Genomic DNA, 16393 nt, shown 5'->3' with positions numbered 1-16393 from the left:
GCGGACCACCCTAGTATCTGTTGGTCATAGAGACACTGTGGTGTCATGCTATCTTCTGAGGTACTGCTCAGTTCTTGCTGGCTTATTGTAAGCCTTTATGTGTTACTTCCCGAAGCTTCCTTTCACCTGCAATGGGACAGGGATACCTGCTGGGGGCCCCTCTAGTCTCAGGACCTCCCCCTCCCATCTCTGAAGGGAGAGAGGCCTCTACAGCCCATGCGCAGGGAGTGTCTAGTCTGCTCAGGCTGTCATGACAGATCCTGTGCACTGGGTAGCTTCACGGTCTTCTATTTCTCATGGCGCTGGAGGCTGGGGAGTCCGAGATGGAGTTGCTGGCCCGGAAGGCCTGGGATTCAGATGACTGCCTTCTCACTGTGTCCTCACATGGCAAAGAGATTGAGAGATATTGAGAGAGAGATATAATCTCTGTTGTGTCTCTTGTAAGAACACTAATCCCATCATGAGGATGGAGCCCTCATGACCTAATTTCCTCCCAAAGGCCCCATCACCAAATACCATCATATTTGCGGTTAGAGTTTCAACATGTACATTTTGGGAGGACAGAAACATTTAAGCCATAGCAGGATGCCAGGTAAGTCACTCGAAGACCTCGCAGGTAACATGAAGACAGGCTAGCTCATCCTCTGAGAGTCCTTCTAGAAAACTCATCCATCCAACATCTGAGAGGAGTTATGGGCAGATGTAATCTACCTTAACTATGATTTATAAACATGTTTCCCTTACTAAGATCAAGCAAAGTGCCTGGTGGAAATCTTTGTACCTAGAGCATAAGCAAACAAGCTAAGAAAAGAATCACAGGCTTTTTACAGCAGAGTAGCAGCCAAAGGAATGCCCCTGAAGAGTCTAAGTGCAGAGCCCTGACCTCCCATTATGCAACAAAATGCTCTTACAGTGAGGATGGATTCAGGTGAGTGAATAAAACTCTTACAGAGGGTGGGCACATCCACTGAGGCACTGCTGGTTCCTCCTGGACCAAGGACGTTTGACGTTCCAGGGAGACTTGGTGAGGGCAGAGAACACACTGGCTTGTGGACATGGGATTATAGTCCAATCTTCTGTTACCTTTCCCAATTACTTCTTTTCTACAAAAGCAAATTTCTTGTGGGTTTTTAAAAAGTGTTGCATGGACCCTGTGTATATGAGTTTCTGGTTTATACCCAAGGTGCAAACGTTATTCCTAATAATCTCTTGTCAGTTCTCTGAACAGCCAGTTGGTTTTGCTCTTTGATATCTCCCTTTGTAAGTCAAAGCTCAGTGTGGTCCAAAAATCCCTGTCACAGAAATGAACTGCCGTTCTGGTCCATGGTCTCCTGAGAGTACCCTCTGAAAACTATTGTTCAGTTTCCATGAGGGAGGTTCTTGGATGCTTCTCATGAATGCTTTCCCCTTTTCTCAGAAAAAAAGTTAGGGTTAATGTCAAAAGCTAAACTGTGATAGACTCAAAATGGTTGAAAGATGTCAATGTGAGACAGGAGTCCATCAACATCCTACAGGAGAACACAGGTAGCAACCTCTTTGACCTAAGCCGCAGCAACTTATTGCTAGAAACATCGCCAAAGGCAAGGGAAGCAAGGGCAAAAATGAACTATTGGGACTTCATCAAGATAAAAAGCTTTTGCACAGCAAAAGAAACAGTCCACAAAACCAAAAGACAACCGACAGAATGGGAGAAAATATTTGTAAATGACATATCAGATAAAGGGTTAGTATCCAAAATCTATAAAGAACTTATCAAACTCAACACCCAAAGAACAAATCATCCAATCAAGAAATGGGCAGAAGACATGAACAGACATTTCTGCAAAGAAGACATCCAAATGGCCAACCCTGGCATGTTTCCTGCATGGACTTCCTGTCTAGCCAAGCTTTCTCTTACTGCCATTCTCAGAAGGTGGCATAAGCACAGCGTGGGCAGGGGTGTGGGTTTGGCACTCAGGGCTTCAGGGGTGCCTTCAATCAGTTGGGAAGAATCCTTGGGTGAGGTTTTCCCAGTAGCTTAGGGGCAGGCTTCCTGCTGAAGCCTAGAATGCAGCCAGCAGGACCCATATGGGTTTAATGCCGTCCGATATTCTTATCTGCCTGCTTCCTGATCTGTCTCCTCCCAGCCTTCATTTTTACACTCTGGGGACTGTGGCGGGACAGATGTCTTTCTTCAGCATTGTTGCACATAGCTGGTGAAGTAGGCACTCACTCACTGCTCTCCCTTCCCCCCTGTGGGAGGGGTCCCTGGCCTCTTCTTTTTTCACACTATACTGCCAAGGTAGTGGTGGGAGGGGGGTGGTAATACTTGCAAAGTTTCTCTTACCAGCTTGAATGCATTCCAGTTCTCATGGTTTTTGCTGGAGTATCGGAAGTTCTCTAGAAACCTGGAATTCTACAAAGTCTCTCTCATCCTTGGGTGTCTGTCCAATTCAGTGTTTTACAGGTGATGTGACTGAAAGCATTGGATAGGTTCCTAGTTACACAGCCCATTCCCAGATCTGTCTCCCTGTTACCTGATGCACAAGGGGTGAGACTTCCCAGGCCCCTGGCCTACGGGGCTAGATCCCACAGCTCCCACACAGGCAGTTTTGTTCATAAATACCAAATTTTTGAGTTAACAGGGGACAGAGCAAAGGACATCTTGTACCACCACAATCCTACAAGACAATATTGTTTAATTGTAGTCACCATGCTGAATATTTGATCTCCAGAACTTATTCATCTTATAACTGAAACTGTACCTTTTGACCAACATTTCACTATTTCTCGCTCCCCACTGCCCTGCCAATGACCATTCTATCCTCTGCTTCTATATGCTCTATTATTTTAGATTCCACATATAAGTGGGATCATGCAGTATTTGTTTTACTATGTCTGGATTATTTCACTTAGCATAACGTCTTCTAGGTTCATCCAAGTTGTATAATATTCCACCGTACATGTACATCACAATTTCTCCCTTCATTTAATCCCTAGGTTGTTTCTATACCTTAGTTACCATGAATAATTCTGCAATGAGCACAGGACTGGAGATAGTCCTTCAAGGTAATGATCTTATTTTCTTTGGATATGTACCCAATCTAGGTGAATTGATGAATCATATGGTAGTTATATATTTAGTTTTTTGAGGAAGCTTCATACTGTTTTCTTCTTTTTTTTAAGTTTTTATTTAAATTCCAGTTAGTTAACATACTAGTTTATATTATTAGTTTCAGGTGTAGTGTAATATTAGTTTCAGGTGTAGAATTTAGTGATTGAATACTTCCATTCAACACTGAGTGCTCATCACAACGGGTGCACTCCTTAATCCGCATCACCTATTTAATCCACCCCCCACCCACCTCCTCTCTTGTGACCTTGAGTTTGTCCTCTACAGTTCAGAGTCTGTTTTTTTAATTAAGTTTTTAGTGTTTTCCATAATGACTGTACCAAGTTAGAGTCCCACCGACTGTACAAGGATTCTCTTTTCTCCACAGCCTAGTTAATGTGTGTTATCCCTTATAATTTCTATAGTAGCCATCTGAATAGTTGTGAGGTGATATCTCGTTGTGGTTTTTATTTGTATTTTGATGATTAGTGATGTTTAACATCTTTTTGTGTACCTGAGTGCCATCCATATGTCTTCTTTTGATATGAGGGCGATGCTGGTGTCATAAAATGAGTTTGGAAGTGTTCCCTGTTCTGTTTTGGGGAAAAGTTTAGGAAAACTTGGTGCAAATTCTCCTTTGAATGTTTGGTAGTATTCACCTGGGAAGCCATCTGGTCCTGGGATTTTCTTTTCTGGGAGGTTCTTGATTACTGAACCCATCTCCTTCATTATTGATCTATTCAGGCTTTCCATTTCTTCTTGATTCAGTCAGTAGATTGTGTGCTTCTAGGAATTTATTATTTTCTTCTAGGCCATCTATTTTTGGGGCTTATAGTTGTTCACAATTGTGTTTACAATCTTTTTAAAAAAAATTCTGAGCCTTCCATTACAATGTATCCCCTTTCATTTCTGATTTTATTTATTTGCATCTTTTGTCTTTTTTTTCTTAGTCAATATGTTATTTTTATTCTCTATTTGATTTATTCCTGCTATAATATTTATTATCTCCTTTCTTTCTGGTAACTTTGGGTTTAGTTCTTCTTTTTCTAATATCGTTAGTTATAAAGTTTTCGTTTATTTGAGATCTTTTAAAATACAGAACTTTATTTTTTCTTTATATATTTTTCTTTTTAAATATAGAACTTTATATATTTATATATAAATAAGTAAGTAAATATATATACTTATATATATTTTATTGCTATGAACTTCCCTCTTAGAATGGCTTTTGCTGCATCTTGTAAGTTTTGGCATATTGTCTGTCTCAGTCCATTTGAGCTACTCTAACAAAATACCACAGACTGAGTAACTTATAAGCCACACATTTACTTCTCACACTTCTGACCGTTGGAAATCTGAGGATAGGGTGCCAGCATGGTTGACTGAGGGCCCTCTTCTGGCTGAAGACTTCTCTTTGTGTCTTCACATGGTAGAAAGGGCTAAGGAGCTCTGTGGGGTCTCTTTTAAGAGGGCCCTAATCCCATTTGTGGAGGTTCCACCCTCATGAGCTAACATCTCCCAACTTCTGCACCTCCTAATATCATCATGTTGAGGGGACAAGACTTCAACATATGCATTGTGGAGGAGTACATTGGCTAAAATAGAAAATAAACTCAAAATGGATGAAAGACCTAAATGTGAGACAGGAAACCATTAAAAACCTGGAGGAGAACACAGGAGGAAACCTCTTTCACCTCAGCCACAGCAATTTACTAGACATGTCGCTGGAGGCAAGGGAAACAAAAGCAAAAATGAACTATTGGGACTTCATCAAGATAAGTCCTGATGTGAAGTGAAGGACAGTCAACAAAACTAAAAGGCAACCAGTGGAATGGGAGAAGATATTTGCAAATGACATATCAGATAAAGGTTAATAAAAAAGTAATAAAAAATATCTCCAGACAAATGAAAATGAAAACAATGCTATGGGCTATATATTTCTGTCTCCTCCCACCAAAAAAACAAAAAAACAAAAAAACAAAAAAAACAAAAATTAAAAAAAAATTCTAATGTTGGAGGCTATGCCCAATGTGATTGCACTAGGAAGTGAGAATGTTGGGGGTTTCAGTTATTCTAAGGTTTTTTTTTTGTTCCACTGTGTTCCTGAAACTTCTTTTTTTTTTTTTTAATTTTTTTTATTGTTATGTTAATCACCATATATTACATCATTAGTTTTTGATGCAGTGTTCCATGATTCATTGTTTGTTCATAACACCCAGTGCTCCATGCAGAACGTGCCCTCCTCAATACCCATCACCAGGCTAACCCATCCCCCCACCCCCCTACCCTCTAGAACCCTCAGTTTGTTTTTCAGAGTCCATCATCTCTCATGGTTCGTCTCCCCCTCTGACATACTCCCCTTTTCTTCCTCTCCTCTGAAACTTCTTAAGTAGACTCCTGACCTCTCTCAGAGCTGTGCTTATTTGTGGAGAGCTGTGTGATTGTTGCTATTTGTGGGAGGACTGAATTTGGCTCTCCTACCCAGCTATGTTTGTGAAATCAGTTGGCTTTGCCTTGCCCATTTGGATTAGTTATGTGTTTTTACTGTTGGTATTTAGGAGTTATTTATGTATACTGGATACAAGATATGTAATATATTGCAAATATTTCCTCCCAGTCTCTGGTTTGTATTTTCATTCTCTAAATGGGATCTTTTACTGAATCAAAGTTTTAATTTGGATTAAGCCCAATTTATTAATTTTTCTTTCATGAACTGTACTTTTGATATCATGTGTGGGAACTTTCTGTATGATCTGTGATCCATTTGCATTTGCGTTTATGATCCATAACTTTTGCATAAGCTATGTGTGACTTAATTGGATTTTTTTTTCACCAGTGGATGTCCAGTTGTTCTAGCAACTATTGTTGAAAAGGCTACTTTTCCTCCATTGATTTGTTTCTGCATTTTTCTGAAAAATCGGTCAAGCATGTTTTGTGACAGCCTATTTCTGGATTTCCTATTGTGTGCTATTAATCTCTGTGTTTATCTCTTCTCAAATAATTCCTAGATTTGGCTACTATACCTTTAATAAATCTTGATATAGGGTAGACTGATTCTTCCCTTTTTATTTTTCATTTTTTTCAAAATTGTTTTGGTGTTTTGCCTCTCTACTTTAAGGACATCCAAAGACAACACTAAAAAAGTGAAGAGGCATGCCTCAAATTGGATAAAAATATTTGTATTACACATAACTGGCAAAGAGCTAATAGCCAGAACACATTAAAAATTTCTACAAATGGGGTGCCTGGGTGGCTCAGTTAGTTAAGCATCTGACTCTTGATTTTGTCTCAGGTCGTGATCTCGGGGTCGTGGGTTGGAGCCACTGCATTAGGCTCCATGCTTCAGGATGGACTCTGCTTGAGACTCTCTCTCTCTTTCCTCTGACCCCCATACTCTCTCTAAAAAACTATTCTACAAATAAGTAAGGAAACAAAAAAGGAACAATCTAATAGAAGAATGGACAAAATACTTAGAGACACTTGTTAAAAGAGGATGTACAAATAGTGAGTATAGAAGGTGTCCTACTTACTCATTAGTAACCAGTGATATGCACCTTAAAACACACTGAGGTGTCACTAACATGTCTGACGTCTAAAATTTAAGCCTTGACAAATTACACACTAGGGGAGACAGAGCACAGTAACTCCACTCACTGTTGGTGGGAATATAATTGATATTTTGAAAAATATTTTGAAAAACTGTTGGACATTTTTCTTACTAAATTTGAACATATGCATTTTCTAAGATCATAATTTTACTCTTAGGTATATATTTGTCAGGTGTAAGTGCACATCTATACCAAAAGACATGTACAGTAATACCCACAGCCTTATTAATAACAGTCCAAGACAGGAAGCAATCTGATAACTATCCACAGGAAGTGAACAAATTAAGTGTGATGTATTCATAAAATGGGTGCTATATACAATGAAAATTGATAAAAGCAGAATTGAGCAAAATAATATAGAAATAAAGATACTTACTGTATATTACACTTACATAAAATTAAAAAGAAAGAAAAAACTATAGAGTCAGAGCAGATAAAGTTTGTCTTTGAGGGGGTGAAAGGGAATGGTTCATGAGAGGCTTTGGGGTTCTGGAAATTTCTTTTCCTTCCTTCCTTCCTTCCTTCCTTCCTCTCTCTCTCTCTCTCTCTCCCTTCCTTCCTTCCCTTGGATGGTTACATGGGTGTATCCATTTTCTAATGTAAGCATATTTCTCTATGTAGGATACATTCCAATGCAAAAGTTAAATATAGGCTTTCAAATACGTACTACCTCTATTTCTTGAAGCAGTCTCCCAAGAGAACCTAGGAAGAGTGAATGAAACAGAATGGAGAAGGGAGAGGCAGATATAATTTTGGGGGTGAACTGAGTCAGAATGGTATTACAGAGGCAAACAAGATGCAAAAGAGAATATGATTGGTAATAACTAGAAAATAAATGTTAATGATCTACTGATGAGTTGTCAAAGAAAATCGTACTCCATTCTCATTTCTGGATACCATCTTGTATGTCATTTTCCAAGTCCAGCTTTGCACTTGGGTTCTCCCCAGTGAGTACCATATGAGAGAATGCATAGCTTGGTCCACCTTTACCACCTTCTTGTTTCTGAAGATGTGTCCAGACTAAAGCACAAAATGATGTAGCAGTGATTTCTCATTAATGTCTATGGAATTTTCACTATGTGTGAGCACTGCAAGAAACATTTTATTTTATTATTTTATTTTCCTTGAGATTTACTTATTTATTTAAGAAAGCAGGAGGAGAGGCAGAGACGGAGGGAGAGAAAGAACCTCAAGCATCCTCCCCACTGACTGCGGAGTCCAACATGGGGCTGGATCTCATGACCCTGTGATCACAACCTGAGCTGACCAAGAGTTGGACGTTTATTGACTGAGGAAACCAGGTGTCCCTTGTGAGAAACATTTTGCATGGAATTATCTTGTCATTTCATCATCACAGCAATCACTTGAGTTACATTTTATTAATGTTTCCATTTTATTGATAAAAAAAAGGAAGCTTGAAGAGGTTAGACAACTCATCAAAATTATAAAGCTATTGAGAAGCAAAGTTGGAATTGAAACCCCAGTTGGTCCTTTTCTAAAGCTTTGACAGCCAAGCAACCAAAAATTATTGGCCAATTTAGCTGTTTCACATTATTCTTCTCTTAAAGTTATTCCATCCTGAGTGAGTGGGCTTCTGTGACCTTTTCCTGATTACCTTCCCTCTCAACTAACCAGGTTTTCCAGGTAGAGGCATGAGGTAATGTCAATCATTCTCTTTGTGAGTTGCTTCAAAATTTTCCTCTCTTCAGGAACATCTCAAGAAAAGAAAGTAGAAGCATTTATAGCTCATTATATTTGCTGATATCATTAAAATCCCCCCTGAGACATTGATAGGAAACTTTGAACTTAGAGTTAGTAAAAATGCACTCTATACTTCAAAACATAAAGATATCTCACATGGATAATAAAATTTCCCAAGACAATCTGTTTAATTGATCCAATTGAAATTTTTTTATGATATAATATCTTTAGATTGTTACTCAAACGGTACAAGCTCATTTAGAAGGGACTTTAAAGATAAAGAGATATAGGCCTAGAGCTGTGGTTCTCAAATTTGCCATGCAAAAAATATTTATGTCTTTAATCCATGCCCATTTCTTCAATACATGGTGTTGGGAAAATTGTGTAATCATATGCAAAACAATGAAATTGGATTCCTAACTTATGCCATTTAGAAAAAATAGCTTGAAATGGATTTTTTTAAAGATTTTATTTATTTATTTGACAGAGAGAGACACAGCGAGAGAGGGAACACAAACAGGGGGAGTGGGAGAGGGAGAAGCAGGCTTCCCGCGGAGCAGGGAGCCCGATGTGGGGCTCAATCCCAGGACCCTGGGATCATGACCTGAGCCGAAGGCCAGACGCTTAACGACTGAGCCACCCGGGTGCCCCTTGAAATGGATTAAAGATATAAAACGTAAGACTTGACACTATAAAACTTCTATGAGAAAACATAGGAAAAAGGCTCCGTGATATTGTTCTTGACAATAATATTTTTGGATATGACACTGAAAGCATAGGGGTGCCTGGGTGGCTTCGTCAGTTAAGCATCTGCCTTCAGCTCAGGGCATGATTTCAGGGTCCTGGGATGGAGTCCCGCATCAGGGTCCCTGCTCAGAGAGGAGTCTGCTTTTCCCTCTCCCTCTGCCCCTCCTCCCACCTGTGTTCTGTCTCTCTCTCTCTCTCTCACAAAAAGTAAGTAAAATCTTAAAAGAAAGAAAGCATAAGTTACAAAGGCAAAATCAACAAGTGGGACTACATCAAACTAAAAAGCCTCTTCACAGCAAAAGAAACAATTGACAAAATGAAAAGGCAATCTACAGAATGGGAAAAAAAATTGGCAAACCATATATATGATAAGGTGTTAAAATCCAAAATATATAAGGAATTCATACAACTCAAGAGCAAAAAAGGCCCCCCAAAAAAGCCAAAAACAAAAACAAAAAAACAAACAAAAAGCCAATAACCTGTTTTAAATATGCATAAAGTACCTGAACAGATATTTTTCCAAAGACGACATTCAAATGGCCAATAGGCACATTAAAAGGTGCTCAACATCACTGATCATCAGGGAAATGCAAATCAAAACCACAATGAGATACCTCCTTACACCAGTCAGAATGGCTAAAATCACAGACAAGAGATAACAAGTGTTGGCAAGGATGCAGAGAAAAGGGAACCCTCATGCACTGTTGGCAGGAATGCAAACTGGTTCAGTTACTATGGAAACCTGTACAGGTTTAAAAAAAATAAAAAATAGAACTACCATATGATCCATTAATCGCACATTTGTGTGTATATCTGAAGGAAATGAAATTTCTAACTTGAAGAGAAATCTGCATTGTCATGGTTATTTCAGCTTTATCCACAATATGCAAGACATGGAAACAACCTAAGTGTCCATCAGGGGATGAATGGCATATATATATGGAATGCAATATATATTCCATTCCAATAATATTCCATTATTACATGGCCAGTAGGAAGAAGAAAATCCTGACAATGTGACAACATGGATGGACCTTGAGAACATGAAATAAATCAGGCAGAGAAAGACAAACAATGTATGATCTCACTTATATGTGGAATCTAAAAAGCAACAACAAAAGAGCCATACTCAAAGAGGCTTAGAAACAGCAAGGGGCTGGGGGTGGGGTGGGGGAAAAGGATATTGGTCAAAGGGTCTGAACTTTCAGTTAAAAGATGAATATGTTCTGGAGACTCTAATATAGACCACAAAGACTATAGTCGCAAAACTGTATTATACTGTAAAGATGCTAAGAGAGTAGAGCTTAAATGTTCTTATCACACACATGCACAAAAAGTTAATTATATGGGATGATGGAGGGACTAGTCAACCCCACTGTGGTCATCATTTCACAATATATGTCAAATTATCATGATGTGCATCTTAAACTTACACAATGCTATATTTCAATTATATCTCAATAAACCTGGAAGAAATGAAGACCCATGTAATAGAAAAAAAAAGATTTGGGATTCTAACAAATTCCCAGGGTAGCTGATGATGCTGATCCTAGGATTACACTTTGGGAATTGTTGACCTGGAGATATTAAGTGCTTGCCCAATGGGTTTGTGGCTTCCTACAAGGAAAGTCAGGGCCAACCGTAGGGGCCACCTATCAGTCAGCTCTCTGACTTTTTCTTTGTCTCATTATTGTTATTACTGTTCAAGGACCAGATAATTTTCTAGAATTCCTGTAAATTCTAAATATGTGTAGGATTGTGCTTTTAAGAATTTTACATTCTATAATGGGAATGTTAAGTACTTAATTGCTGAGATCTCACATATATACCCAAACTAAAACAAACAGAAGCAATCACAAATACATGTATCCGAAAACCAAGATGCAGACTTCATAGGAATTAAGAAGATTTATTAACAATTATAATAGTATATCAAAATTATTGGTGCCTAAAGTTAAGCTATGTTATGTGAATCTCAATCTATTTATAAGTAGGTACAAGGAACTAACATATGCCAAGAGTTGTGGGTTCTTCTAGAGTGTTCGGGAAGTCTGCAGGGGGCAAGAAAAGGCAGCCTTGGCCCCTGGAAAGACATATGCACAGTGACTGTGGGACAGGAGAGGGCTAGACATCATTGGGTCACTTGAACTGGACTGGGCTGGCCAGACAGCAGCCTCACAATACGGTTCCATGCGCAGAGAAGCAGTACTATACACTGGGTGTAGAAGAAGAAAAAGTGAATTTTCTCTCAGCATCTCAGTATGGCAATGACCAACCTGAAAGTTTCTGACATGTTTTCTCTTGCTCCATTCTTTCCCATGTTGGAGGGTGGAGATTCAACTATTTGGGCTTGCTTGTCTCCCTAGAATTTCATTTTTATTTTGTGAGTCCAGGACCAAATGAGGAAATTGATCTGCTTTTATTTTTACATGAAGCCCCCAAATCAATTCTCTCCTCATGAAACCTGAGTTTCTTGATTGGGAACTTTCCATGGTGCCTCCCTGAGGCCTTTATACATGGGGGACTGGGCCAACCTCTGGATGAGAGCACTAGTCCCTAATGTCCTAGCTCTGTAAACAAGTTGTTATCTGTTCCCAAGCGCCCAGACTATTCCAAATTCCCAAGGGGACAGGATGTCACATTTGCCTTTTCATCCTCTTAGTATGCACCAATAAAATGACACTTAGGTAAATTCTTAAAGCTCTTAGAAATAGTGTGCTTCCCTTTCTCCCTAGGGGTCACCTGCCATCTCCTTAGCCCTAGGGTACCTGTATCTATGTGTGCGACATACAACATGCTGATTTGAAATGTGGCACTCTGCCACTCCCATCCCCCTTCCCCTTGCCCAGGCCCTGAGCTGCAGAAGAGATGCCCCTCAGGTTGGTCTGGAGAGCTTCAGCCCATCGTCAGCTATGCATCCATGCTGCCCTACCTAAAGATTCATTACCACTTCGATGGGGCAGCCCTTATTTCTGTGCTCAATCCCTCATCAGAGCTTTTGTTAGAATTTCTTCTGGAAGACCCAGAAACTAGATGGGAGCAGAATTAGTTGCCTTCTCCCCAAGAAAACTCCTGGCTGATCTCTGGGATTGAAGTAAGGAGAGCTGACAGAATCTGGGAAAAACAAGGATGAGGACATGGATATAGGAGGTTTGCGGTAGGATGAGCTTCAGTCCTGTATCTCCAGTCCTTTGTATGTGGATCTGTAATTGTCTTGTGTGCTAGTTCTATTAAGGTCTATATCTATTAGGGCACCTGAATGAGGTTTCTCAATCCCACTTTGCACATTAACTCCAGTTTGGAACGGAGTTATTGCATCCAATTCAGAAATGATTGAATGCACCAAATTTGAACAAGTGGATCTATGACAAGTAGAAAAGGAGCGAGTACCTTATACTTGCTTCCCCATTCCTAGCTGGGCCAATCCGAAGCCATCCCCTGATCTTGATGCACACACATCAGATCATCTTTTCTGATTTCCCCAATGAACAGAACACTTCTGTGTCATTCTGTTTTGGCACAGTGACCCATCAAGCATTGCAAGGCTTCCCCAGCAATGCTGAGAATGGTCACAGGATTTTCTCCATAATGATGGATTTTTTGTTAGGCCTTTACTGTTAGGCCTCTGTGCAGATTAGTGGAAGAAGCAATAGGAAATGACCACCTTTAAACAAGTTTAAAATGATAAGAACAGGGGCGGGAGAAAGAGTGGGAACTTTGAACTAACAGGTAGGACTAGCATTATGGGCCTCCCTAACACCGAGATTCTAGGCCTGCCCACCTTGCAGGGTTGCTCTAACCATGGCTTAGAACTGTAGGTGGAGAAACTCTGGGAAACATCTGATCTATTATAAGTGTGGAAAGAATGATGGCTTTTAGGATAGACAAAAAACAGCTCTACTGCTTGGTGTGAAGTCCCACTTAGTGGGCACAGAATATCATTCAGCAGGTTCTCCTCCAAGTGCTGGTGCAGAGTTTGTCAGAGAATCCAGCCCAACGAGTCAATCCAGCTTCATACCTTTAGGCCAAAGCTGTCAAAATTGGTATAGACTTGTAATGTCATGTGCTCACAAAGTGACTACAAGTTTTGGAATAGCACTATCCCTTTTAAGTTTCCATTTCCAGCAGCTCCATTTCATCGTTCAGACTAAGGATATGAGCTAACGCCCGTGAAAAAAACAAGTATGTAATTTATACTTGAAATACCTGTGGGCTGACACAGAGGACAGCCTCTGGATATTGGACATGAGAATGAGCATCAGGTCACCTTGCAATGAAGGAATAGCTTTGAGAAATGTCACCTAGAATAAAGAATAAATATATTATAAAGAAATAAATGTGATGACTTTGCAATTTTGCTGAGTCAGGCCCTCAGTGATGCATGTTGCTAAGCAATTTGTGTTGAGTTTCTCCTTGCCACTCATGGGACTCTCTTGAGCTTGGATGAAAGCCATGACAGGTCTGTGGATACAGACATGCAAGTGATTCTTCCCAGCCAACACCAGCAGAGTGTGTGTGGGATTGTCTCTCTCCGAGTACTCTGTTCACACAGTGAGGTCACGCAGTCTTTGGTTCTTGGCTAGCTGCTTCTCCTCATTCTCCACCCCCTTCTGTGTCTTCATGGAGCTTCACTGGGGGTCCTATGCCTGGAGCAGTAACTGGGGACTTGCAGAACCCAGCTGGGTAGAGTTCATAAATTCTTCACAGTCACGCTAGACAGGTGCTGACAGCAGCCACATAGAGACAGACACACACTGCAGAATATTTCCATATTCTTCTTCCTGCAGCTTCCTCCGTGCAGGATGCACAAAGCCATTTCTTAATGGCTATTGGCATTTTCCATCCCCACAGCTGATACGAGCCTGGTGGACTCTAGTGCTATAAGGCTGAACCCCAGCAAAGCGCTTGCCATGAGCTATGGGAAACATGTAGAGCTGAGAATATTCAGGAACTGTGCTGATGCCACCAGTCCTGTAGAGCCCTGAGGTCTGGGTGGGGGTGTGACAGGATCTAGCCTACTTTCCAGCGTGCACCAGGAGAAGCCAAGGCATGGAGAGAGGAGCTGCATATCAGGACACACATGTGTAGATGTGCCTTTTACAGAGGCAGAGTACAGTCTATCATCTCAACTCTTTCTGATAGTGAGTGTCAAATGGTATTGCATTTAATCTCAATAAAATTATGTGTTGTTAAGGAATTGTGTGACATGCATATTTGTGAACTCCCTGGATGCCATCCATGAGTTTGGTTCTTTGTGTCTATGCAAGTACTACTTTCTCTTCTAGAAACATATTTTCTAGAACAATCTGCCACAGGTAAAATTCTTACTTGTTATTTGGAAAACAACCAAAAAAAAAAAAAAAAAACACACCCTCTCAGGTACAACAGTGTCCCTGAACCTAAACTCTTCTATAGGGGCTTCTCTGATCAATTGGGAATAATTTGAAGCACATTCACCTTTTTAACAAATCTTTTAGAGAACTTTTACTTCCTCCTTTCTTTCTTATTATTTACAATCATTCACCAAGGAGGGTAACTTCTCAGTTAGCCTCCTCTTCCTTCCAGGAGAATCAGACACACTACTTTGCCTACAATAGGTATCAATAAGTGTATGCTAGGAAAGTGTGGAAGAGCAGATGACTCTCCTAACTTCATGGACCCACACATGGAAACTGGAGAGTGCTGGGCAGCATCTTCATTTGCTGTCTTATCCAATACTTGCTTGTGTGTTTCCATGACAGCTGGTGAAGACTACGGGAAACCACAATAACAACTACCAACAAGCATTCATCTTGCTGGGCTTTTCTGATCACCCTCGACTGGAGATAATTCTCTTTGCTTTTGTCTTGGTCTTCTACATCCTGACCCTTGTGGGCAACACTGCCATCATCTTGTTGTCAATCATGGATGCCAGGCTCCACACACCAATGTACTTCTTTCTTGGGAAACTTTCTTTCTTGGACCTCTGCTTTACGACCAGCATTGTCCCCCAGCTGCTGTGGAACCTTTGGGGTCCAGAGAAGACCATCTCCTACCATGGCTGTGTGGCCCAGCTCTATATCTACATGGTGTTGGGCTCAACTGAGTGTGTTCTCCTGGCTGTCATGTCGTATGATCGCTACATGGCCGTCTGCCAGCCGCTGCACTACACTGTGGTCATGCACCCACGTCTCTGACTGCAGCTGGTGACTGTGTCCTGGTTCTGTGGCTTTCTAAACTCATTTGTCATGTGTCCCCAGATAATGCAAGTCTCCCGATGTGGGTGCAACACAGTGGACCATTTTCTGTGTGAGATGCCTGCTCTTATTGCCATGTCCTGTGAAGACACCATGTTTGTGGAAGCATTTGCCTTTGCCCTGGGTGTCGCCCTTCTCCTGGTGCCCCTCTGCCTGATCCTCATCTCCTATGGCATGATTGCTGCTGCTGTGCTGAGGATCAAGTCAGCCACTGGGTGCCAGAAAGCATTCAATACCTGCTCTTCCCACCTAACCGTGGTCTCCCTTTTCTACGGGACCATCATCTACATGTACCTGCAGCCAGCCAATAGCTATTCCCAAGACCAAGGCAAGTTCCTCACCTTCTCCTACACCATTGTCACTCCCAGTATCAACCCCTTGATCTACACTCTGAGGAACAAGGATGTAAAGGAGGTGATAAAGAGGCTCCTGAGGGGAGAGAAGGGGGCCAGGGAAGCCTGAGGGAGAGGAATGCTGGGGTAATGGAGGATGTTCTGGAGTCTCTCTCTTTGATATGTATGTGACAATGTGGAGAGCAAATTTCAGAGTAGAGGGAACACAGCTGGGCATGACGATTTTGAGTGTGACCTCATCCCCAGCTCTCTGGATGTGAAGTAGTTTTCTTCAGTTTAAAGGCATCTATTTTAGGAAATCTCTCCTATACTTGCCTTTTATCCATCTTTGGGCTTCATCCACAACTGCAGGGGACCAGGAGTACTAATTCAAAGCACACAGTCTGCAGATTAAGTCATGAGATGTCAAATAAAAATGAGACAACACCAGCAGCCTCCTCTTGGAGCTCCTTTATTCATGACTATGGTGGTTTTTCAGAGATGGGCAAAACAATATCAGTCAAATTATAGGACTCTGCCTGGATGTAGGTTGTTTCTTCTTAAGTGAGGAGTTTCCTATTTTTGTTTTTTGTTATTTGGCTTTTTAAATTTTTATTTTAGTTCCAGTTAGTTAACATATGGTGTAATATTAGTTTCTGTGTGCAATATAGTGATTCA

General features: G+C 40.8%; 1 protein-coding gene across 1 annotated transcript; it reads left to right on the top strand.

The window, feature by feature from the left end:
- The first annotated feature begins 296 nt into the window (after nt 1–296).
- Nucleotides 297–15845, top strand: LOC112814546 (putative olfactory receptor 2W6). Its single transcript, XM_073889928.1, is given in 4 exon segments — nt 297–387; nt 2980–3048; nt 13999–14120; nt 14889–15845. Coding segments are annotated over 4 exon segments (1239 nt in total).
- Nucleotides 15846–16393: the final 548 nt, after the last annotated feature.

This window comes from Callorhinus ursinus, unplaced genomic scaffold (genome assembly GCF_003265705.2).
Source record: "Callorhinus ursinus isolate GAN/ISIS: 27379988/994484 unplaced genomic scaffold, GSC_fseal_2.0 scaffold123, whole genome shotgun sequence".
NCBI classification, from domain to species: domain Eukaryota; kingdom Metazoa; phylum Chordata; class Mammalia; order Carnivora; family Otariidae; genus Callorhinus; species Callorhinus ursinus.
The sequence above is the reverse complement of the archived record's forward strand: the minus strand, read 5'-3'. Positions and strand labels throughout refer to the sequence as shown.